General features: G+C 42.7%; 1 protein-coding gene across 1 annotated transcript in view; it reads left to right on the top strand.

The window, feature by feature from the left end:
* Positions 1–25,394, top strand: part of TEX10 (testis expressed 10) — a 120,659-nt gene that overhangs the window by 87,618 nt on the left and 7,647 nt on the right. Inside the window, exon 12 of the mRNA XM_034761416.1 lies at positions 13,401–13,481. Within this exon, the coding sequence (XP_034617307.1) occupies positions 13,401–13,481 (81 nt within the window). The remainder of the gene's footprint in view (positions 1–13,400; positions 13,482–25,394) is intronic.

Raw genomic sequence — 25,394 nt, 5'->3', positions numbered from 1 at the left:
GTTGGAAAGCAGTAGCTGCTGGCAGGGAGCCCAGCTGTGAAGGCAGCGCCAGCAGCCGCACAAAAGTAAGGATGCCATGGTATGGTATTGCCAATCTTCTGTGCTGCTGCTGGCGGGGTACTGCCTTCAGAGCTGGGCATCTGGCCAACAGCCGCCGCTCTCCAAGCACTCAGCTCTGAAGGCAGGACAGAAGTAAGGATGGCAATACCACAACCCCTCTAAAATAACCTTTTGACTCCCCCTGCACCTCCCTTTTGGGTCAGGACCCCCAATTTGAGAAACGCTGGTCTCCCCCGTGAAATCTGAATAATATAGGGTAAAAGCACACAAAAGACCAGATTTCACGGTCTGTGATGCGTTTTTCATGGCCGTGAATTTGGTAGGGCCCTAGTTATGAGCATTAACTGATAGCACAGTACTGTCAATTGAGGGCCATAATTTAACTTTGTGATGGCTGCATGTTTGACACGCCTGTGTTAAAGTATAATTTAAAAAATTGATATGTAAACATTTTCTCAAATAAGTACATAATTGTTCTAGGTTTGTCATGTTTGGCACCATTGTGTTGGTGGGAGAAAGGGCTTTCAAATGATACCCAACTTGACCCGTTTCCAACGACATTGTATTATCAACATTTCCACCAAGGGGGGAACCTGGAGCTATTGAGGGGAGCAGTAAGTCCCCCTTGCCGTGCCAAAGAGGGTGACACCATTGAAGTTATGATTCTGTAGATTTTTATGCATCAGATGACACTTCCCTTACCTGTCTATCATTAACTTGCCCATGGAATTACACGTGCTCCCAGACTGACATTTTTTATCCTCCTTACCTGTTTGGACATCTTGCTCATACAGTACAAGGGGGTCTTGCCTTTCTGATACTAGGTTACAGTGTTGGGCATCCATTTGATGCAATCAGAGATACAGACTGTTCATTAGAAATAAGCTGAAAAAAAGAAGCTAGTGTTTAAATATATACATACCAGAGATTTAGCAGGAGAACCTATCGCATCTAAATAAGGCTCACTTGTATAAAGAAAAAAGATAATTTGGGGGTTGGGTAGTGAACTAGACTGCATTATGTTGTAACCATTAGCTTTCTGCATGTGGTCATGAATAATAAGTGGAAGGTTAGATAGATGTATTTTCCGAAAGGTAGCTCTTCTAAATGGTTTATAACAAATCACATTTTTGGGAATTGTTTTGGTCCCCCTAATTTTTTTAATGTTTCTACATAGAAGGATTATTAAATACTCCTATGATGCTAGAAATGCAAAACCAAATCAGTTTTTTTTAACAATTTAGTTATTAATTTTAAGGAACAACATACAAAAAAGCCAGTGTTTTTTTTAAAAAGCTGCCATTTTGTGTAAGTGTTTAGATTAATCTTCATACTTGGTCATGAGAGATTAAATATAAATGCAGGAAGATTAGCCCATTTTATTGAGCAACTAACATTTACAATGACTGCTGCCACTTATTAAAGCCAATTATTTAAGATTGTCCCCCTGTGACTAAAGCTGATGAGATTCCTGAATAAACTCTTGCAGCTTAAAGCAAGAAGAACTTCCGTTTTCATTCATTTTAACTGGTCATATAGTCATGTGCATGTCAGTAATACTATTCGACTACTCTGTAAATGAATTGACCCGTCAGTGTCAAGTGAAATAGTAATAACCGAAATGAGCAGTTTAACAAATGAAACAATGTGAATGTGCTAATTGTTGTTGCTATAAATTTAATGTCTGACTGTGTGGCCTCTGAAAATTTTAGACAAAATGCAGTCTACCACTTCTTAATTCTGCTTAAAGTCCGGATTCCAGAGTAGTAGTCTTGTTTGTCCTATACCAGGGATGGCCAAACTTACTGACCCTCCGAGCCACATACAATAATCTTCAGAAGTTGGAGAGCCACAAGACACGCACAGCCTGCCCCACAGGGTGGCAGCTCCCCACCCCGCATGGGGCTGAAGCCCCAAGCCCCAGTGTGCCCCTCGTGAGGCTGAATCCTCGAGCTCCCTCCCTCTCCAGTCTGGTAGGTGGAGAATGGGCGGGGCATGGGGAGCTCAGGAAGTCACACTTTAAGTGTAAAAGACCTGCATGTGGCTTGCGAGCCGCTGTTTGGACACGCCTATCCTATATAGTACATTAATGACCTGGGGGAGGGAGTAGGCAAAAAAGAGTGTAAATTTAGAGGACATAACTTTGGGGAACCCATCGAGTGTCAAAAGTGTGAATAGACTGAAACCAGAAATTGTGAAAGAAAATGGAGACACTTATTGCATAAGGTACTTTTGCATGTAATACAAAAAGGTGTAGTGATGAGACCACCTTTTAAAAGATGGAAACAGCCTAGTCCTTAAATGGTCACAAGGTGGAAAACATTGATCAAGAAAAGGATCCAGGAGTTGAAGTTGACAAACCTTAAAAAGTAATATGTGGTAGTTGTTCAGAAACTGAATACTGACGTCGCTAAACTTATTGAGGGAGCAAAAAGCAGCAAAATTGATCATATTACCATAAAAAGGGCTATAGAAACTATAGTTGGATGCTCACTGTATGAGACCCAAAATATTAAGGGCATTGAAGAATCACATACGGTCTAGAAGAGAGTAGCAAGGGTGATACAGTTTCAGTGACTCTTTAACCTAGGATGGTAACACTACATCGCTATTTTAAGGAGTGTACCTTTGGATTTACATCCTTGTAAAATCTTGATTTCTATGCTTTACCTCATTCCAAATCCAGATTTCAAAATTAGAGTTTAGCGATTGCTCTCATGCGGCAGATCACCATCTGACATGGGTCGTTAGTTGTTGTGCTGCAGACTGATCTGAAAGTCGGTAACTGAAATTTCCAATGCTGGCGGCTAATCAGCTTGCAAAGCAAAGGCCCTCAACTGACCAGTGACCACTGAATGCTACCACAACAGAGTTTGCTTATGTTCCTGCCATATAGCCTTGTCAGTATAGTTTTTTAAAACTTGGTATAAACTCTCAGTTAAGCAATGTGATGAAACATGAATTGCAAATGTTGCTGAGACATGTCAGCTGTTTTGAATTAGAAATAAAAATTTATTTTTATTTTAGCCCCTTTAAGAAACAACTTTAACATAAGTCTCTCATTTTTATGTAAAATATCCAAAAATGTAAGCTTACAAATAAAATAAACAATTTTACCTTAAAATTGCTGTGGCTATGAAAGCCAAAGAAATAAGTGGGAGGAAAATTTGAAATAAGTAGGAGGAGCCTCAAAGTACACAAAACACTCATTAAAAAATGTAGTTAATTAAATATTTTATATTTGCTCTACTGTTCCCTTTTTGTAAGAAAATATAAATGCTGCTTTTTTTTACTTGGCACTTATGTGTCCCAGGGCATCTGTTACGATCCTTGGGTCCTTTTAAATTGGGAACCTTAGTGTAGTAGGTCACATTTGTGCTCCTATCATGTGCTGTGAATTTAGGAATCTAGGAAATTGTGTCTGTCTTCCTGCCTATTAGGAAAGAGGGCAGAGGGAGAGACCCAGGGTCAGAAAAAGACCTGTGAGAAGTGGGGCTGTCTACATCCGTCATGTGTAAGGCTTGAAAGAGAGACACCTGCAGAGAGCTGGAGCTAGTTGTAGGAAAACCTTGGCTATGTAGGGTCCTTAAAGCTCGTCTTTCCAAGACAGCCCCACTTCTCACAGGTCTTTTTCTGACCCTGGGTCTCTCCCTCTGCCCTCTTTCCTAATAGGCAGGAAGACAGACACAAGCCTTGGAAAGACGAGCTTTAAGGACCATTAACCCCATGAGTGAAAGGCTAACACAAGATCCTGAGACACACTGAGACTGTTTTGGGTGGTTTTGGTTTTGAATTTTGTTTAATAGAGAGAGCTCTGAGAAAAGAACTAGAACAGTTTTGGGTGTGATTTCACCTTCCTCCAGGTGGCACATCAGCCACTAGAGAGAAAGTTTAGCCATGGTTTATGGATATAAGTAGCTTAGGAAAAAAAAAATTCACAACCAAAAAAAAATAAAGATGTTCTAACATAGGCCTTATGTTTCATACAGTCAGGCCAGGAAACCTTTCTACATTTGTCCCTTAATCTATGGTTGGTTACTTGGTTCTAATTTTTAGTATACGTTGGACCTTAACAGTGTTTCAGAATTACTCTAAATCCTTAGAAGTACATCACAATGTACTGTGTAAATATGTCTCTCACACGGCATGTATTTTTTTTCAGTCATTTATAACTCTAAATCACATTGCTGTTCTCTTTTTCTAATATATTGGACTGTAATTTCAGCCCTGCCATTTTTCCTTCTTATTGCCATTCTGAGTAATATGCTCCTGCAGACTGCATTCATCCTATGCCCTCTTTCTGTCTAGATGTGGGGGTTTTTTGTTTGTTGTTTTTTTTAAACTCTGCTCTATAGATGCTTTTTCTGGAGGAATTGAATCAAGAATGTTTTTCATATCAGGCTCTGTGAGCTTAGCCAAGCCATAACAATAAAGATCTCTTGTTGTAAGCAGCTTCTCCAACAACTCAGACCACTGTTAATATTGCCCTGTCAAATCTGTTTACTTCAGAGAGAGGAAGCAGCACCTGACAAGAGAGTACATTGTCTGGTAAGGTACGGTGCTCCAGGGGATGCTGGCTTGGCTTTAGAAGGCAAGCTTCATTGCCTGCCCCATCACCTGAAAATTTCTCATTTTCTTCACTCTGCAGAAACGTGATCCTGGATAGAGTTCTGCTTGCAACATAGTCACCTCACATAGTATCTTGGGAATTAAGAGCACTATAGCCTGTCCCATTTAGTTACCAGTATCTGAAAAGGATGTTACCATAAATTGAAAATAATTATTGGTTTAGTGCCTGAAGTCTTTGTGTTACTTATTCTGTTTTGTAATAAAATAATTTCTCTCTTCCCTTATTCTATCCCACGTTTAACTTTAGTTTTCATTTGTATAAAGAATACATTGAGCTAAATTCTCTTCTGGTGTGACTCCACTTAGTGGACAGTGAAGAATTTGGTCCACTGCTTTTTCTTCATATTTGTGTAGTCTCTGCATGCTCACATGTGTGTGTCGGGGTGGGAGGAAGATGTGCATATCTTTATTTCTCTGAAGAGAAAAACTCTGCAATATAATTAAGTTTGAAATAATATGCTGACTTCCAGAAAGGAGTTACTGGTACATAATTTCCTTTGAGGGGTAGAAGTGGAGTAAAAGAAAAGGTGAGGGAACTTTTTTGGATGTTCTGAAGAGCTCAAGGGAATTGGAATAATGATGTGCTGCCACAGTTCAAGTGGGTTTCATGTCGAAGGTCTGATGGGTCACTTGTAAACGGGGGAGGAAATGTTTGGGTTGTAGGGCCTGCAAATGGAGGGAAGGAAAGGAAGGGATAAGAAGAAAACGGGAGGGTTTAAAATAATAGGAAATGAATAAAATAGTAATTTGTATTATTAACCCTTTCCTAATTTTAAGTCTTTCACTTATATCAGTGGTTAAAAACTGGGGAAATGCTGAACAAAAATACATGGTATATTGAATACAAATAATAATGTGAATAATGTAAAACTAAAAAATAAAAATAAAAATCGTGTGCTTCTCCATCCCCTTATCTCTTCCCCTTTGTGTGTATATTGCCTGTTTAGAGCCTGATCCTACCAACATGCACTTGAGTAACTTTACTTATAGAGGTAATCCCTCTGAAGTCAGTGGGACTAATCCACAAGAATAAAATTGCTCGCAGGCATAAGTGTTTGCAGGACAGAACCCTTAGATTGTATGCTTTTTGAGTCAGGAACCTGTTGTATTATGGCCAGTACTTAGTAATTTTTAGCTGCTAAATAAATAAATAACTACAAAAAGTTAAAAACTCTCCTCCCAGCTCATCTTTTCACTGTGTCCCTTCTAGCCAGAAGGGCTCAGAATGAGGCTGAGCTCATTTCAGTCTGAGTTCTCTCTCTTTCTCCTGTCTTTGTCTTTGGAGGTTCAGCTTCTCACACATGAAGTACTGTATGCAGGATGATAAGATCTGCCAGCAGTCTCCCATGGTTTGGACAGCAGGTATAAGAGACAGGTTTTTCACATTGGAATAGGGGGAATTTAGGCTGCAAAACAGTGCATGCAACTGCTTGGCGGTAGCAAAGTGCACTTAATCAGCTGGAGTAGGTGGGCATGCAATTTGCCCCTTCATCCAAGGTCTGAATGGCAAGGTAGGGATAATCGAATTGTACATGGCCAGTATTCTGGAATACAGAATATCAGTACTCAGTAGCTAACGGTCTCGATATTGTCAGGATCATCCTGAATTTCTGCCTCAGTTCTGGGGTCCAGCCAGCTACCTCTCTGTTTCTTCTAGTGGAGAGGTTTCTCCTGTGGTTCTGACCTCCAGTCTGCAGGGACTGCTCTTGGAACTACCTTTCCTGCTCTTTCTTTTTTTCATTTCCCATTGCTCTCTGGTAGTAGCAGACTAGAAGTGGAAGACAGTCCACACTGGGGGATGGAGGGATTCACCAGCCTGCAGCAGCAATAGTGAGTTTTCAGAACGTGACATTTTAATTATGTGGCTCTCGTTAACATAAGAGGTCGTCAAGCTGCTAGAATGTTGAGCATTGGTTTGAAAATATGCCATTGAATGGTTTGTGTATCCTCCATTGTGCTTATGGTTATTTCCAATATGTAAAATCATCCTTCTGTATAGCTTTGGTTTAATTTATTCAGGTGGGCATTTGATCAAAATAAAAAGTAAACTTGCAACAAAATGCTTTTCTTGAAGCTTAATTTTGATACCAGTTTAAAACGTTCAGACTTTTTTCTTTGTCCATTCACTTCTATAATATTCTGAAATAAAATTGCTCTGGCTTTGGTCCAAGGGCAATCTGTTATGAGTGTGCCAAAAATGTGATAAATGCTAATTAAATGTAAAATAATGATTCAACTGTGACATTTTAGCATGGAAATTAAACACTATGCAAACCCTTGCCTAAGGAAAATAAATTGTAAGAAAATATACTAATTTTTAAGTGATAATTAAGTTTTCTTTGCTTTTCATTTCCGTGTCTAACCAAATTTGAGTTTCACTTTTATAACAGACATTTATTATTGGACAGACATTTCAAACAAGATTTAATTTATATTAATGAAAATAATTGCCATTATTGCTTTAGAAATATGAAAATAGAATTGGACACATGGAATGTTTGTTTTGGTTGAGGGTAATGAGGATTCAAAGAGAACTGGAAAAAAATAACTTCTAGACAACAACATAGCACTGGTAATTAAACACCCTACTATTCAGCATTATGATGCTGTTAACTTGCAGCTGTGGGTTTTTCCATTGTTGACTGGGAAGAAGTAAATTTGTGGTGGGTGGTATTCTGTCAATTCGGGGTTCAATGAAAATACCTTTCTGGACTGACAATACACTGTCTCTAGGCTGGCACCAGGAGAGAAGCTCTGAGATCTTTATTTTCACCAAGTGGTTTATCCAGGACCTGCTGGGTTTAAGAAGTGGGGTTTGTTTGGCAGTGGGCCTTGTTAGCTTGCCAGTTAGGTCTTTAATAATATGTTGATAGGCTTGGCAGAATTCAACTTTAATTTTTTTAGTAGTATATCTTTATTTTTAAACATTTTTTTCTATTTAAAAAAAATAAATTTTCACAGTAGGGGGAATGTATAGGGTAGAGAATAGGGGAGGTCAGGCAATTATTTAATGACAGATGATGAAATTCAAAAAGTTAAAGCTTTGTAATCATTAAAACACAAATTGTCAACATCACATGTCAAAATATACAAGGCAGATATCTTGAAATGAAACATGAGTACTCAAGCAGTATTTTTTCTTACTTTGCCTATCAGTAAATTTCAGTTTTTATTGAGAGAAATAAATGAGCTGGAAAAGGGGGCAGAACAGTGAAGTGGCAAAATTTGCAGGTGATACAAACCTACTCAAGATAGTTAAGTCCAAAGCAGACTGTGAAGAGTTACAAAACTGGGGGACTGATGGCAGATGAAATTCAGTGTTGATAAATGCAAAGTAATGCACATTGGAAAACATAATCCCAGCTATACATATAAAATGATGGGGTCTAAATTAGCTGTTACCACTCAAGAAAGAGATCTTGGAGTCATTGTGGATAGTTTTCTGAAAACATCCACTCAATGTGCAGCAGCAGTCAAAAAAATGAACAGAATGTTGGGAATCATTAGGAAAGGGATAGATAAGATAGAAAATATCATATTGCCTCTATATAAATCCATCGTGCGCCTACATCTTGAATATTGCGTGCAGATCTGGTTTCCAATTCTAATACATCTTTTTTGAGATGGGGCAAAGGTACAGAAAAGGGCAACCAAAATTATTAGGGGTATGGAACAGCTTCCATTTGAGGAGAGATTAGTAAGACTTACTTTTCAGCTTGGAAAAGAGACGACTACGGGAGGATATGATAGAGGTCTATAAAATCATGACTGGTGTAGAGAAAGTAAATAAGGCAGTGTTTATTCCTTTTCATAACACAAAAACTAAGGGTCACCAAATGAAATGAATAGGCAGCAGGTTTAAAACAAACAAAAAGAAGTATATCTTCACACAGTGCACAATCAACCTGTGGAACTCTTTGCCAGAGGATGTGGTGAAAGCCAGGACTATAATAGGGTTCAAAAAAGAACTAGATAAATTCATGGAGGATAGGTCCATCAATGGCTATTAGCCAAGATGAGCAGGGATGCAAAACCATGCTTTGAAGTGTCCCGAACCTGGTTTGCCAGAAGCTGGGAATCAGTGACAGGGGATATATTACTTGATGATTACCTGTTCTATTCATTCCCTCTGAAGCACCTTGCATTGGCCGCTGTTTGAGGATAGGATACTGGGCTGGATGGATCATTGGTCTGACCCAGTATGGCCGTTCTTATTCTCACCTCTTCAATTTCTAGGAAAGGTGATGCAGAAGATAAGGAGAGAGGAAGCAAAGATCTCCACACTGGCCAAAGAAACCCTTTACCATTGGCCTGTGGTAGACTTGGCATTAGAACTGCCATTGAATCTATAAGTGAGACCAGACATATTCATCAAGATCATATCCTCCATCTAGATGAGGGGTGGGCAAACTACGGCCCGCGGGCCTGATCCGGCCCCTCAGGGCTTTGGATTCGGCCTGCGGCGCTGCTGGCACCACGTCCCTGCGGCCCCCGAGCAGGGGGGCAGAGAGCTCCGTATGTTGCCTCCAGGCACCGCCCCCCGCAGCTCCTATTAGCCGGGAACGGGGAACTGTGGCCAATGGGCGCTTCGGGGGAGGTACCCGGAGGAGCGGCAAGGACAGCACACACGGGCTGCAGCGCTTCCAGGAGTGGCGTGGGGCCGGGGACAGGGCAGGCGTGTAGGGAGCCTGCCCTGGCCCCGGTGCACACTGCTGCCACCCCGAAGCCCGAACCCCTCCGGTACCCCGCCCCCCAACTCACTGCCCTGAGCCCCCTCGTGCATCTCTCACTGCTCCTGCACCCCAACTCCCTGCCCGGAGCCCCCTGCTGCACCCTGCACCCCTGTGCACCCCAACCCCCTGCCCTGAGCCCCCTGCTACAGTCCACACCCCTGCCCTGAGCCCCCTCGTACACCCCGCACCCGTCCTGCACCCCAACCCCCTTCCCTGAGCCCCCTCATAAACCCTCACCCCTCCTCTGCCTCAATCCCTTGTCCTGAGCCCCTTCCTGCACACCGCACCCCCTCCTGAACCCCGCACTCCCTCCCGCACCCCAACCCCCTGCCCCAGCCCTGCATACAATTTCTCCATCCAGATGTGGCCCTTGGCCCAAAAAGTTTGCCCACCCCTGATCTAGACCCAGACTGTATACAACTGATCACATGACTATTGAGAGGGAAGCACTAATCATGGTCTGGCTAGCCTCAAGAGTGATTGGGATTCTAGTTTTGAAGTCTGTCTGAAGGAGAGTAAAAGCCTACTCTGTCTTCTGGACGAGGTTTAGCTTGTGGTGTCAAGTAAGCGATCCCCAAGGACCTTGGAATTCCAGATACTCTGGCCTTTCTTCAGGACAGAGTGGACAAAGGACTCTAGCCCAGATCTGTGGCACACTAGGGGTTGGCCATAAGTTGCACCTTATACGCAGGGTCCTTCGGTTCCTTGGCAAAGAATCTTCAAATACTGAGATTTCCCAGAGCAGTCAAACTGGCTAGACTTGTGGTCAGACCAGTCTTTCTTAAATGGATCTAGTTCTGGTGGTAAAACCCTTAACCATCCACCTGAACCATTTACATCAGTCACACCATTCTACCTACCCATGAAAACCTGTTTCTTGATTGCTATCACGTCTGCTGGAAGAGTGTTGGAGTTGGCTATTTTATCCATGCAGGAACCTTGTTGTGTGTTCCATGATGACAAGATAATGTTAAGGACTTTGGAATCTTTCTTGATAAAGAAGAACTGAAGTTTCCATGCCTCACAGGAGACCATCCTCCCGTTGTTCTGTTCATCCTATTGAAATGCTGTGACAGTACTCTATGAACATCCAGATTATAAAGATCGCCATCCTGCCTACCACATCAACAAGAAGACTGGGCTTCGTGTTCATATCCTTACCCCAAAGAGTCAATGGCTCTGGGAATCTAAACTGTCTTTAGCCAGATTAATCATATTATGCATTGTACAGCCATGGAATCAAGGCACACCGCATTGGATCTTTGACAACTTCATAGACGGAAAGAGCCTCCATTTCCACTGTAGGGATCTGCAGAGCAGCAACATGGTCCTCTATTAATTCCTTCATTAGACACTATGAGGTGGACTTTCTGTCCTCTTCAGAGGAATTCTTCAGCAGGAAGGTGCTGCACACACTGGTCCAGAAATAGCTTGCCATTTTGGTAGTTAATTTTTATGTGGGGGAGACTTTCTTCATCTCAGTCTTTCTTTTTCCCTGCCGCCTTCTGTTCATTGCTTGCTACTTCCTGTACATATCAGAATCTTGGGAGACATGGGGCTGCAGAATGAGAATTTTTTTACCCAATAACTTCCTTTCTGCTACCTGCGTCTCCCACAATTCTACCTTCACTCTTAGCAAAGGGACAATTTTTCTTTTATATTTACAGATTAGGGTTAGTTAGCCTGTTGTACATGATGTAGTGGTTGGCATCGACATTATTATTACTAATTATGTTCTAAGAGATTTTGCACAATTTTGGAATGAATCATCTGGCAGCAAGCTGGAGAAGGGGGTGTGACCAGAAGAATCTCCCCTGCTTTAGTAGTTGACATTTGGGGACATACAGTCATGCCTTGCTTGAGGTTTTGATCTTGCTATCTGATATCTGGTTTTGTCAAGGACAGATGGAGAAGTCATTTCACTTCCTCATTAATATAGCATATTATAGTGAGCAAAAAGTTGTTTGTTATTTATATTACAGTGCTGCCTAAGACTCCAATTGAGATTTGGACCCCATTGTGCTAAGGCATTGTACAAAAGAGTAGTGTTATGATAAGCGGGGCCTACATATTTACCCTAATTTTGAGCTCAACTGTAAACAGTATCTGAAAGGTAAGATGGCACAATAACCTATGTAAACAAAGGTTTGTGGGGAAAGATGTGAAGTGGAGATAGACTGAATTAGTCCAAACAGAAAGGTCTGCTGATACAACTCAAGGACTGTTTTAAGATCATGCTTGCTTGGTAAAAAGAAAAGTGTGGAACCAGAGATCCATGAACCAAAACTGGTATGTTGGAAACTAGGCCGTATTGCTGGACAAAATAATGAGGGGATGGGCTATTTCGTCCACCATTCCCTTTTATAGATCCTTAAGGAGAAATTGGGAGAAAAATTGGCTACTGAAGCAAGCTTCACCATCATGATTGCCACCCCCGTTATCTCCTGGGACCCCAGGCTTTCATCCTGATCCTGAGAGATTTCCTGACAAGACTGGACCAGAATGAGGGACCTACATGACATTGCCACCTCTGCTGGCTCCAGCTGAATCCCAAACACCACCTGGGATGAAACGGGATTGGACTTTAGCAGCAGTAGCAATGGCTCCAGCCCATCTTGGCCAACATCTTTTCCCCAAAAGGATAGTTATTACAGTCTTCGATGTCAAACAAGGGGGGTTTTCCTTCTAAAAACTCTCTAGCTAAAGGGAAAGGGAATAAGGGATGTTAAAATGAAAGCCTTATTCAGTACTTCACATTTCAAAAGCTTTAACTGTTTTTCTTATCTTTAATAAAAGGTTAAAAGGATTTTTAATAATGCATTTGCCATGGTACTAAGCAGGTTGCGGTCTCTGTATACCAAAACCCGAGCCTTGTTTGACACTGAATAATGATGGACAGTGACTGGGTTATATTAACGCCTTTTGCCGATTTGTTTAATCTAAATTAGTGTAACAGTGGTCCCTCCAAAGAGTTTACAATCTAAACAGACAAGACAGACAAAATATGGGATGGAAGACAGGTAAAGTGACTTGCCCAAAGTCACACAACGGATTGTTGGCAGAGGTGAGAATTAGAACCCAGGTCTCCTGACTTCCATTCCAGTCTGCCGTCCATTAATAACACATTTCTTGCATCTCCAAAAATCTTTTTCTGCTGTTTTATTTGTACTTGGTGATTTCTGACCCAGGCAGTTTCCTTTGTAACACTAAAGGTTCTTTTTCTGAATAAGTAAGAATACACTTTGCTTCCATGGGTCTGTGTATGGTACTTTTGCTAGGCTCTGTGGAGGATGCAGTTATACTACTGTGAAGACTGAGTCATCAGATTGACTCTCTTTTTGTCACCTTTTTCTGTCATTATTACTGCTTGCATCTTCCTGGCTGTGTCAGCATCAGGGTGTTTCAGACAGTTTATAAAACAAGATGCCTCTTTCTTGTCACTGCTTTTTATATCCACTGAGTATGACATTTTTTTGTAGGATGGGGACAGGCAAGATGGGATGTACCTTTCTGTAATATCCAACTTTTCCCTTGTTGTCCTTCTCCCTTCCTTCCTTCTTGGTGTGTGTTTCTGTTCTGTTACCGGCTTGTTTAGATTCTTTGGAGAATTGCTTGGGAAGTTTCCCTACTAACGGGAAAAGGGTGGGGGCCTGTCTGTGTCTTATAGTCAGATGGATTTTTATTCTGTTTTTGACCTTTTTAATTGAAGTCCTAAAAGCTGATGAAAGGAGAAAAACAACAGCAAACACAATTGCTGCTCTGTGACTTTCTTTTTTAACAACTGAAATTGTTCAGTGCTACTTTTATGATTTTTAAAAAGGATCAGCACTTTAAGAGGGATAGCTATTGTGTGTCCACATACGCCCATGTATTCATATGTCTATACACAGATGCATGTACTATAAATATCATATTTGCCTGTCACATATCTGTGTTAAATTCATAAATATAACTGTTTGTTTTCTTTCATTTAAACAGGTGGTGTGTCACAGCTTATCCACTATACCTTCACGGAGTCAGTGTTTTGACATCCTCCAGAATGGTATCTGTAAATATCTGGTAAATAACATTTTTGTTGTATTTTCTAAAAGTTGTGTCCAAAATATAGAATGCACTTTCAGACAGCTTTGTGATATTCTGATTAACTCTTCTACCCAGCTCTCCAGTATAGCAGCAGAACTCCAAAAGGTGTTTTAAATGAGATTTGAGGCCAAGATTTTGAAAGTGACTAGTAAGTTTTGGTTTCCCAACTTAAAGGGCCTGATTTTCAGAGGACACACACTCGGCACTTTCTGAAAATCAGTCCCCTTTTCATATTGGGCAATCAAAAATGAAGTCATCCAAAATCACTAGGGTCACAAATGGCCTTGGTAGAACTTCCTCTGCTGAATACTCATCAGGATGTTGTGTTGGGACCTAATACACTAGACGCTGGTGCTCTTAAGCATCTCTTAATCTAAATAGCTCGCAATACTGTCCTTTGGCCTCTGGCACATTTCCTAGGCACAGGCCGTCTCTCTCTCACCCCTTTATGGAAATGGGTCTTGTGTCCCAGCTGCCCTAGGTCCCCAGGACCACTGCTGACCACTCAGGCTTCCCAGGAGCACTCCTTTCCCCAGAGTTCCACCTTGTGGGTGGTTTTTGTTTACAGTTGAACTCTCCAAGGTATGTGATAGGTGAAGCGCGCGCGCACACACACACGCATCTCAAAGAATTCTAAACACAATTACACTTTACTTAAGATAGCACAAAAGAACTACAAATCTAAGAAAAATAAGAAACATACATTTCCCTGCACTACTGAGCAGTCTTTGGGATTGGGGTCAGTGTCCTTTTTGGGTTTTAGATCCCCTCTGTGGACTATACTCCTTCTCCAGCACATGCTTCTCTTCCTGTTCTGGCTGGTGAGAGAGAACTGCTGCACTCAGACCCGACCCTTTTATCACCTTCAGTCACCTTTGCCATGTGGCCAGCCTCAAACAGCAGGTGATCAGTTGCTCACTTACCAGTCCCAAAGTGTCCAGTCTTGAAAAACTGCTTTTCCCTGAGCTAGGTAGTCACCTTTGTCCAGTTGGGCTCCATGAAAATGGATTATCAAAGTTTAATGAACCTTCATTGTTAGCCCTGTGACACCAGTCCTTGGAAGAAAAAAGACAACAGAAAATGCAACAAGCCCCACATTTAAAATTGCGTTTGCAGTCTGGCACAGACACACAGAAAGAGTCGACAATATCTAACAATTCATAAACTCAGCACAGACAGATTTCCCAAATCATCATAGCTAATCATTCTTTTTTTTAAAGAAATTGCCATAGTACCGTATATACTCGTTCATAAGCTGAATTTTTTTTTAGTAAAAAAGGGAAGAACCAGAGAAGGGGGTCGGCTTATGAACGGGTATAGAGAGGGAGGGGTGGGACACAGCTCCTCCCCCCAACAGAGGGAGCAAGGAGAGCAGCACAGCCAGCAGAGACAGAAGGGAAGAGGCGGGGCCAGAGTCTCTCTGCTTCTGGCTACGCTGCTCTCCCCCCAGCCTCCGAAGCAGCTGCAGCATTCTCCGCCGGCTCTCCCCAGATAAGATGGGAAGGGACGGGATGGGGAGCGTGAGGGGGTCCCGGGCTAGGGGTGGGATCATGTGGGGGGTAATCACAGGGATTACTCCCCTGACTCCCAGCTTCTCCACCCCCCCTCCCCCCACCAGTTGCTGTCCCGGCCTGTCAGGGTAAGCAGCTGGCGCACCGGGACACTTTGTTTACTTAGGTTTACCTCTGTGCCTGCGGACGCTTGAGGTAAACAAACCATCTCTGCCTGCCAGCGGCTTATCCTGATGGCCCGGGCGCCAAAGTTTGACGACCCCTGAATTATAAGGTCGGCTTATGAACGGATTATAAAAATTTTCCATTTTTACTTATCCATCTTGTGGGGGTTGGCTTATAAACGAACTGGCTTATGATCGAGTATATATGGTACTTACTTTTCAGAATTTCTGGTCTACAGCAGTTATGGTAATGGCTGAGATATTGTGATATTATAGTCAGTGTGGATCCCACTGCAGGCGTGCATGCACCTCATACACGCAAGACTGGATTCTTTTCACTAGCTGCTTGTCAGGGCTGTGCACATGCTCTGTGCCTCCTTGTGTTCAAGGGCATAAAAGGTGGGGCAGGCACGACCCTCCCTGAGTTCCCTCTTACTATCAGCGAGATGGAACTGTGGTGTCCTATCTACTGACAACTGTAGCGTAAGCTTATCTAAACTTCTGAAACTTTTTGGGACAACCTTCAATCCTTTACTTACAGCTTTATGGACTAAAACAACGAGGAGTCCTTGTGGCACCTTAGAGACTAACAAATTTATTTGGGCATAAGCTTTTGTGGGCTAGAACCCACTTCATCAGATGCATGCAGTGAAAATACAGGAGCAGGTATAAATGCATGAAAGGATAGGGGTTGCTTTACCAAGTGTGAGGTCAGTCTAACGAGATAAATCAATTAACAACAAGATACCAAGGGAGGAAAAATTAACTTTTGAAGTGGTAAGAGAGTGGCTTGTCCACCTTGAAATCCTTTGACCCAATCCCCCTGCATCCCCTCTTGGTATCCTCTCATATAAAGCAATAAAAGGAAGCATTGGAAGATAAATTCTCCAAAGCTCATTTGGTACCGAAGACGTGAAAAGGAGCAGACTGTGTTACAGCAGTCTCAACTGTTATCGGGGCCGGTTTCAAAGGCCCCACTGCTGATGACAGCTCAGGTATTGGGGGAATGATTGTTGTCTGTGGAACCATTATCAGCATCGGGGCATCCACCAGTACTAACTGGAGTGCTGGCACTGATGGTGCAATACCCATTGAAAGACTAGAAGAGTTCTTTGGGGCTCTGTCCCCTCCCTGATAGACACTAGTGAAAAGAATCTGGTCTTGTGGGCATGAGGCACATGGTCACTTAGAGTGGGTATGACGTTCCCCTCTGGTGTTATCTGAACTGGTGATCGGCTAGGTCGCCCCAATCCTTGACTCTGGGAGCCAGCCTTACCCTGCTCTGCTGTGAGAACCCCTTCTGCTGGGCTGTTCACGCACAGCCTCTGGCATGTAAGCTGCTCCCAGCTACTTGCAACCGAATGACACTAGCCAATATCTCCAGCCCAAACACAATCCTAGGAACCTCCATCTTGCAGTGTCCAGTTAAGCCCGCTGGATGCTGCAAGCATATCTGAGTTTGTCAGTTTAACAAAGAAATTGATATGCACCAGGCTTGTTATCCCAAGGGGAGCCTCAACACGCTTCAAACCAAACGCACTGCTTCAGGTAGAATAAACAGATTTATTAACTGTAAAGATAGATTTTAAGTGATTATAAGTCAAAGCATAATATGTGGGATTTGGTCAAATGAAATAAAAACAAAACGCATTCTAAGATGATTGTAACACTTTCAATGCCCATACAAACTTAGGGCTTGTCTACACCACGCAAGTCAGCGTGTGTAAACGCTCTTTGTCGGCACTTTTGCCGACAAAATACTTCCAGCCCTGCAAGCAGCATTAGCTTTGTCTGCAGGAGAGCATTGTGACATTCCCCCAGGATACAAGCTGGACTTTTGAACAGCGGTGTCCCCTTAATTCTCCAAACCAGGGGTCTCTTACACTGATTTGCTAGTGAAAAGCAGCCTCCCCAAGCTTTGATCTCACACAGCCATTAACATGTTACGATACACCCAAAATTACATAAATGCTCTCTCAGTCACTCACACCCACATACTCCTCATTCCCATAACTTTTGAAGTGGTAAGAGAGTGGCTTGCATCCCAGAAATATGTCTCTTACACTGCTCAAGACCCTTTTGGACAGTGCAAGCTCATAAATCAGTCATTTTATCAAAGAAAATGAATATGCAGCAGCCCTTGTGCATATCTGAGCAGAGATTCTCCAAACACTTCAATCAAAACACACTGGTTTAGATAAGAGAATAAAACAAGTTTATTAACTAAAGAAAGATTTTAAGTGATTATAAGTGATTAAAAGTATAGAAATCAGATTTGGTTACAAAAGAAGTAAAAGATAAAATAGCTCTTTCCTAAACTTTATCAAACTAAGATTTGAAGCAAACAGCTCTTCTCACCTCTCTTGATGTTGCAGGCAGTTCACAGTTCTTAGTACACTGGCTGGATTCCCTTCCCAGCCTGGAACCAATCTCCCCAATTCAAAGTCTTTCAACCAATCTTGTTTCAGTAAAGATGGGGGAGGAGAGAGCTGGCCAGGGGCCTTTGTTCCCCCTTTTTATATCCTGATCCTTTTTACTGAAAAAGTCCTTGCTCTGTCCTGGGGTCAGGCAGTTCCATGGCGTATGTGAGCTGCTGATTGTCCTTCGGGTGAATAGTAAATTTCTTGATTACAACTTCCCTGCTGCTGAATGGCCAGTTAAACAGTCACTGGTCTCTTAGCACGTAGCTGGGTGTTGGCCACCCCTTTGTTGTCTCTGAAGAGCTAGACTGTGGGCGTTCCCCAGAATTACAACATGTTCCAGTAATTAACATATAGCAAAATCTTATATTTCCATATATAATGTTGATACACACATTTTAACAGGACAATAATAATCAGCAGATTATGACTTTTCTAGTCATACCTCACAAGGCATACGTTGTACAACATTTATCATAATTTTGTAAATGTGGTGACCATAATAGTGTAGATTGCCACAGCTACTAATTGGCTGATATCACATCCCCGGTTAGAGTGTTGGCTCATTTGACCAAGTCTCAAGCTACTTCTGTTGTCTTTCAGGGTCACGTGCCCATCTAGGACATTTGTAAGTCATGTGCCCATCTAGGACATTTGTAAGGCAACAATCTGGTCATCAGTCCCTATGTTTGCCTCTCACTGTGCCATGTCTCGTCAATCTAAAGACAATGCCAGATTTGGATGGGTGGTCCTGCAGTCCCTGTTCAAGTAGACTCCAAGTCCACTTCCTGTTCAAACTGCTTGAGTCATCTACAGCTGAATGGACATGTGCAGTCACTCAAATTAAAAATGATTACTAACCTTTTCTTGTAACTGTTACTCTTTGAAATGTGTTGCACATGTCCATTCCATGACCCTTCCCACGTCCCCTCTCTATTGGAGTCTATATGGTAGAAAGGAATTAACAAGCGTCAGGGGTAGTTCCACCCTTTATGTCTCTGTGTAGTGGTGTGAGGCAACAGAGGTCACTTGTGCTGCCCCGACAGGTATTGCTGAGGGAAAAATCTCTGACAACTGTGTGTGAAGCATCCATGCATCTATAGTGAAATGGACATGTGCAACACATCTTGGAAAAACAACAGTTACAGGAAAAGGTTGGTAACCATTTCTTGTGGCTGAAATATTCCTCCATCACATGAAACATACCTAGACTCTGTTAGAGAAGTTTGAAGCACAACTCAAATACAGGAGGATTCTGCTATCAGGGAAATATAGTTTAAGCATTTGAATGCAGGAGTTCGCCTGTGTGGAAATGTTCCATGCAGTACATTCATCAATGCTCTGTTTTACTTGAATATTTACTTGATCCGTTTTCCTGCTCGTTACTGAATCTTCTCCACTGTTTTGACATTCTGTACTGGAATGACCAGAACCTGTGTCCTTTTCTCTAGGTGCCTCTGCTAAATATTGTGCTCAATGCTTTATTCTTCCTTTATTGGTTCCTATGTGTATTCCACTGTGGGTAAACATGTGCTTCATTATCTTGAGACCAGTGAATTCTTTCAAGTATTGTCAAGGGCTCCACACCTCTACTCTCCTTGTGCTCCACAACAAGGGTAAAAGGGTGGACCAGACCAACCACCTCTCCAGTTCCTTCTTACCACAGCATGGTCTGGATTGGAATCCTCCAGTGTCTGGAGTGACACTTTCTCTTCTTTCTGTAAATATTATTCGACCTTTTTTGTTGTTAGTGTTTTGCTAATTCCCTAGTTAGTGTTAAAATCCCCGCCCTGGGGAACACTCCTAGCTCTCCTGGTGTGGGACTTAGATTATGCCCAGCATACTGGGCTTCAAAAACTGCACCTCCTGTCCCTGCTCCTTTTTGGTCACCAAGGACCACTGCATTGCCTCTGCAGCTTCAGAGAAACTCATATTCTGCCCAGTGAACATCCTGAAAGATGATCCCTCACTCTCACAGATCTTGGGAGACAGACCAATCCTCGTTTACAGACAGCCTCCCAACCTTAAGCAAATACTCACCAGCAACCGCACACCATACAACAAAAATACTAACCCAGGGAACCTATCCTTGCAACAAAGCCCGATGCCAGCTCTGTCCACATATCTATTCAAGTGACACCATCATAGGACCTAACCACGTCAGCCACACCATCAGGGGCTCGTTCACCTGCACATCTACCAACGTGATATATGCCATCATGTGCCAGCAATGCCCCTCTGCCATGTACATTGGCCAAACTATACAGTCTCTACGCAAAAGCATAAATGGACACAAATCTGACCTCAGAAATCATAACATTCAAAAACCAGTGGGAGAACACTTCAACCTCTCTAATCACTCAGTGACAGACTTGAAGGTGTCAGTTTTGCAACAAAAAAACTTCAAAAACAGACTCCAAAGAGAGACTGCTGAACTCGAATTAATATGCAAATTAGACACAATTAACTTAGGCCTAAACAGAGACTGGGAATGGTTGGGTCATTACACTAATTGAATTTTCCCCCCCCCCATGTTAAGTTCTCCTCACACCTTCTATGGGTCATCTCGATTATCACTTCAAAGTTTTTTCTACTGCTGCTACTGATAGCTCATCTCAATTGATTGGCCTCTTACAATTGGTATGCGTACTTCCACCTTTTCATGTTCTCTGTATGTATAAATATCTTCTGTCTGTGTGTTCCACTCTATGCATCTGAAGAAGTGGGCTGTAGCCCACGAAAGCTTATGCTGAAATAAATTTGTTAGTCTCTAAGGTGTCATAAGTACTCCTGTTCTTTTTGCCCAGTGAAGTATCTGTTGTTCTTTTCCCAGCAGCGTACAGCAGTCAGAAGAGCTTTGCCTTTGGAAGCACCTTATAGAGCATGCAATGAGACCCCAGACAGGCCCTGGCCAGGGAGATCTCCCTGTACATCAGACAGAGTTGGCAAGGAGCATGCCCTAGTACTAGGGAAGGACCTTTTGGCTGGTCCCCCTTGTGAGAGTAAAGGGCACTCTCTTAAACATAAAACCAGATCTTTTCCTAGGCTCACTAAGAGGAGAGATCCTTCCCTGTCAAAGTTGGTTGAGCCTTCACACCCAAGCCATAAGGACTCAGGTCCTCCTAAGCCACATGATCATGTTCAAAAGACGTATAGGCGCAAGACTCCTTTGGTACCAGCCTCCGCATTGACTTTGACACTGACTGCGGTGCAACCTAAAATGAAACACTGGGATTCTAAGGAACAGGAACTGCCAGTATCATCAAAAACCGTGCGGTCGGAGACTCATTCACTGACGGTACTGTCATGCTGTCTACATCTACTCTGATGGTATGGACTGACAAGGCACAACTTCTGAATGTGCCAGTGACTTATACTAGTCCAGACAATATCTTTGTCCTCCTGGACCCACGATCTCTCTTGATACTGGAACTGATCCTCACCAGGGAGATACAAATGCCTGCAGGAAAAAACCTACACCTATCCCAACCTCTATCCACAGTTTCCTCTCATTGATGCTGACAGCACCACAGATGGAGCTGGATCCGACCTTTTCATCTTTGAGAAAGTCAGATGTACCAGTGGAACTGCTTCTCCACCACCTAGGAATTCAGCCCAGATAGGGAATTGAGAATCTCCTGGAACCTGGTTTGGCCACCCAGGAAAGAACTTGCTCCTTGGGACCAGTGTGTACCCAATGCCACCACAACCCTCCTTTTGATTCCTCATACTGACCTTATTTGGGATCCTTACGCATGTTACTTGGAATCTGTCATTCCAACAGGTAGTCTTATCACCATTCTCTTCCAAGATGTCAGTCTGAAACCTCTGAGCCCACAGAAGAAGGGGAAGATGAGCTGGATCTGCCAGTTCCACTAGGCTCTGTCATGGTATTGTCCTAGTCACCCAATGAAACAGTCACTCCAGCCTCTGCACCTCCCCCAGATGATTATAGACCGTTTCAGGAGCTGTTATGGAGAGGCAGAAGAACTCCAGATCTCCCTGAAGGAGATCCAGGACCCTCAGCATAAGCTCCTGGATATCCTGCAACCTTCAGGTTTGAAATGTAAATGAAGTCATTAGAACTGACAAACGTTGTGTGCCACACACTAGCTACATGTGTCCCCCCTCCAAGTGGTCAGAGAAGTGATACTTTGTCCTGGCTAAAGGAGGGGAGTTCTTGTTGCCCACCCTGTTGCAAACTCCTCAGTTGTCTAGGCGGCCATGCAAAGATCCAGACAACACCTAAGGGACATCCCTGCAGATAAGGAGGCCAAGCGTCTCAGTCTTCTGGGAAGGAAGATGATTACATCTATCAGCCTGCAGTTTAAAATCTCAAACTATCAGGCCTTTCTCACCAAATACAATTTCCTGAATTACTCTAAGTTTCTAGACTTTAGGGACAAGTTGCCCCAGGAGGACAGGGCTTAGATTCAAGCCCTTATTGGTGGGGGCAAACTATTGGCCAGAATCTCTTTATAAGCTGCAGTCAGTGCAGCTGATACGGCATCAAGAGCAATGACAGCCACCATTGTAATGTGACAGGAATAATGGCTGCACTCTTCAGGGTTTCAAAACACTATTACCTTTCTATGAGACTCATCTTTTCAATGAGAGGACGGACAAGTGTTCGCACTTATTGAAAGACTCAAGGGCAACCCTCTGTTTCCTGGGCATATATACACTTGCCCCAAAGATAAAATACCTTTAGCCACCCTGCAAATGACAGAAAATGTAGAGTCCAAGATACCCTGTGCTTTCTACTTCAACTATGGCTACTCAACTTCACATTCCAGCCAAGGGATATTTTTGACAGCTTTTAGAGAGTTTCAATGCCATCTCTATCTAATCCCGAGATCCATTTGGGGGGGCTGGTTGCAAAATTTTCCCACAATTGGGCAGCATTAATAGACAAGTGGGTTCTGGATATCATCCGTTCTGGCTATACCATCAAGATTCTCTACCCGCCTCCTCCAAAACTCACTTCCCTGTCCCTTTTCAGGGACCACTCTCGTGAAAGGCTCCTCCTTCAGGAGGTACAGCCTCTTCTCCAACAGGGAGAAGCATCGTATATTTATGCATTGCCATTTGCTAGACTCCTCCTCCATTGCCTAGAGGCTTGGCTCCAAACAGCGTATAGACCAAGCAAGCACAGCATGAATACTATAATGATAATTCCTTCCCAGGTGAGGGTCTCTCTGGTATGGTGGAGTGACCCTGGACATGTGTCCATGGGAGTTCCCTTTCTAGCCCCTACACCAGACAAAATGATGATTACAGATGCCTCTCTGATGGGCGGGAAGCCCACATGTACAATCACACAAAGCAAGGCACTCTGACACCTTGGGAAGCTCAAATGCGCATCTTCTGGAACTGAGAGCGGTACATGAAGGTTGCAAAACATTCCTGCCATTCATACTATCCCATCCCATCCTGATAATGTTGGAAAACATAACTGCCCGTTTCTATGTAAACCAGTAGGAAGGAGCATGCTCCGTCCCCCTCTGCATGGAAGTGGTGTATACAGAACCACATCACCCTATTGGCAGTGTACTTCCCAGGTACCCAGAATTCACTGGCAGACAGCCTCAGAGGGCATTTCACCATCAACATGAGTGGCAATTATATGATTCAGTAGTAAACAGTATCTTCACTCATTAGGGAACCCCCAAGAAGTGCAACATATACTGCTCCAAGGGAGCTCAGAGTCAGTATTCCAGGGTGATGCTCATCTCCTACTTTGGACTGATCACTTCAGTTGTGCCTTCCCTGCCAGCCACTACTATGTCAGGTTCTGCAGAAGATTTGACTAGACAAGGCACGAGTCATCCTCATTGCTCCCAGATGGCCCAGACAATTCTGATTACCAAGCCTCCTACAAATGTCATCCCATCTGCCCATCAGCATTTGGACCTTACTGGATCTTTTGACCCAGAAAAATGGTAGGGTTAGGAATCCCAAACCTGATGCTCTTTATCTCACAGTTTGGTATATGGATGGATGTCGAGCCTATAATGTTCCTGCTGTGAAGCTGTGCAAAACATTCGTCACCAGAAAATGTTACCTAGCCAAATGGAAATATTTCTTTGCCTGGGCCCAGCAAAACCATATATCTTCAGAGACAGTCCAAAACAGCAGGAATATCTGCTATCTTCCTACTCTTAAAATGACAGGCCCTTCCCTTAGCTCACTGTGGATTGACCTGATAGCGATTAGCATGTGTCACCCACCATCAGATGGTTACATAGTCTCTTCCTACCGCCAATTTGGCCCACTCACCACTTTGAGTGAGTGGTGTTGCAACCTGTTGCACAGGGTTGCAACACCACTCAAATTTGGCCTGGCCACCCCTCTATCTGGCATAACAGAGGGGCAGCCGGGCCATATTTGAGTGGCATTGAGACTCCATGCTCCACGTTGCAATGCCATTATTAGAAGACTCACCGCTCCTCCCTTAGAAAGTTTGATGAGTGGCACACCTCCCTGTTGAGACCTCTATTCTAGCATAAGCAGAAGTGATGGGCTTGATGCAGAAATAGGGTGATAATCTAATGGACCCTCTGGCCTTAGAATCTATAAATAACTGTCTTCTATACACATTGAGAGTCAGGATGTTAAATTATCTATCAGATGTAACAAACATAAAAAATCAGGTTTATGCAATAAAATATTCTTGGAATCTCCCAAGTGCCAAAGACTCAGTCAAGAAATTAGCTGATCACTTCCCAGATATAGAGATGCATGATTGGCTAAAACTGATATTTACCATCTGCTTTGAAGGAGAATATTTATTTCAGCATAAAGCATTTTGTTCAGAAAGAATCAGTTCTTCAAGCATTATCTGTGTGGATCCCCACTCTTGGTAAATGCCTCAGCGCGCATGAAATTGACATTTTCTGCTTAGCAGTGTCTGCATCCAGGCTACCTAACTCCTTATGCCGCTAAACAAGGGTATAAAATGGGGACAGGCTACCTAGCAGTAATTCCTGCTTGCTGTCTGCTGTAGTCAAAAGGAAACACACCCCATTCTGTTGCTCTTCCATTGGCATTTTTTAAAGGAAAATAACTTTTATAAATAAATGCCATCTTATTTATGAACTTTCCAGCTGTCTTTGTTCTCATTCTCATGATGATTTCAGCAGTTAAGCCTATTTAGCAGATTTCCTCTCCTGTCACTTGAGACACTCTAATACTGAAGTTAGCTATATTAAAATCACCCAGAAGTCCTATTAATGTATTTGGACTGTATCTCTTTCTTTTGGTATAGTGACTACTATTTTTACGCTAATCCTTGGCTTTAACACTATTCATGAAGTTTAACTTGTGTTGCAGGACTGGATCCTTTGTTAGTCTCTTCACAGAGAAAACCAATTAAGGGTTCTTTGGGGCATATGCAGTAGATGGGATGATTATTCAACTCCCCTTTTAAATCTACTTTGTGGGTCAGCGATCTGTGAACTGAATATAAAGTAAAGTTTCTTGTTTGCCAAAACTAAAACATCTTTTGAGTCTCTTTCCTGCTGAGCTATGTAAACAAACCACAAACGAAGGAAGCTTCGTTTCCTTTTTAGTTATGTTTGAGATTAGTGCTGTATGTGTGGTTTGTCCTTCCCTGTTGTTTGGGCTACCTGCTTACTATCTCTTCATGTTGCCAGCGGTCATAGGATATTGGAAGATTTTATAAAAACTACTGTAATTCCTGATAAATGAACATTAAGTTCCTATTTGGCTATACAGAGATGTGTAGTGAAGGAAATTTGTGTCTACTCTTTACTGGTGACCTCAAATGAAAAT

Source organism: Trachemys scripta, chromosome 2 (assembly GCF_013100865.1).
Source record: "Trachemys scripta elegans isolate TJP31775 chromosome 2, CAS_Tse_1.0, whole genome shotgun sequence".
Taxonomy (NCBI): Eukaryota; Metazoa; Chordata; order Testudines; family Emydidae; genus Trachemys; species Trachemys scripta.
This window is presented reverse-complemented; position numbering and strand designations above follow the sequence as displayed.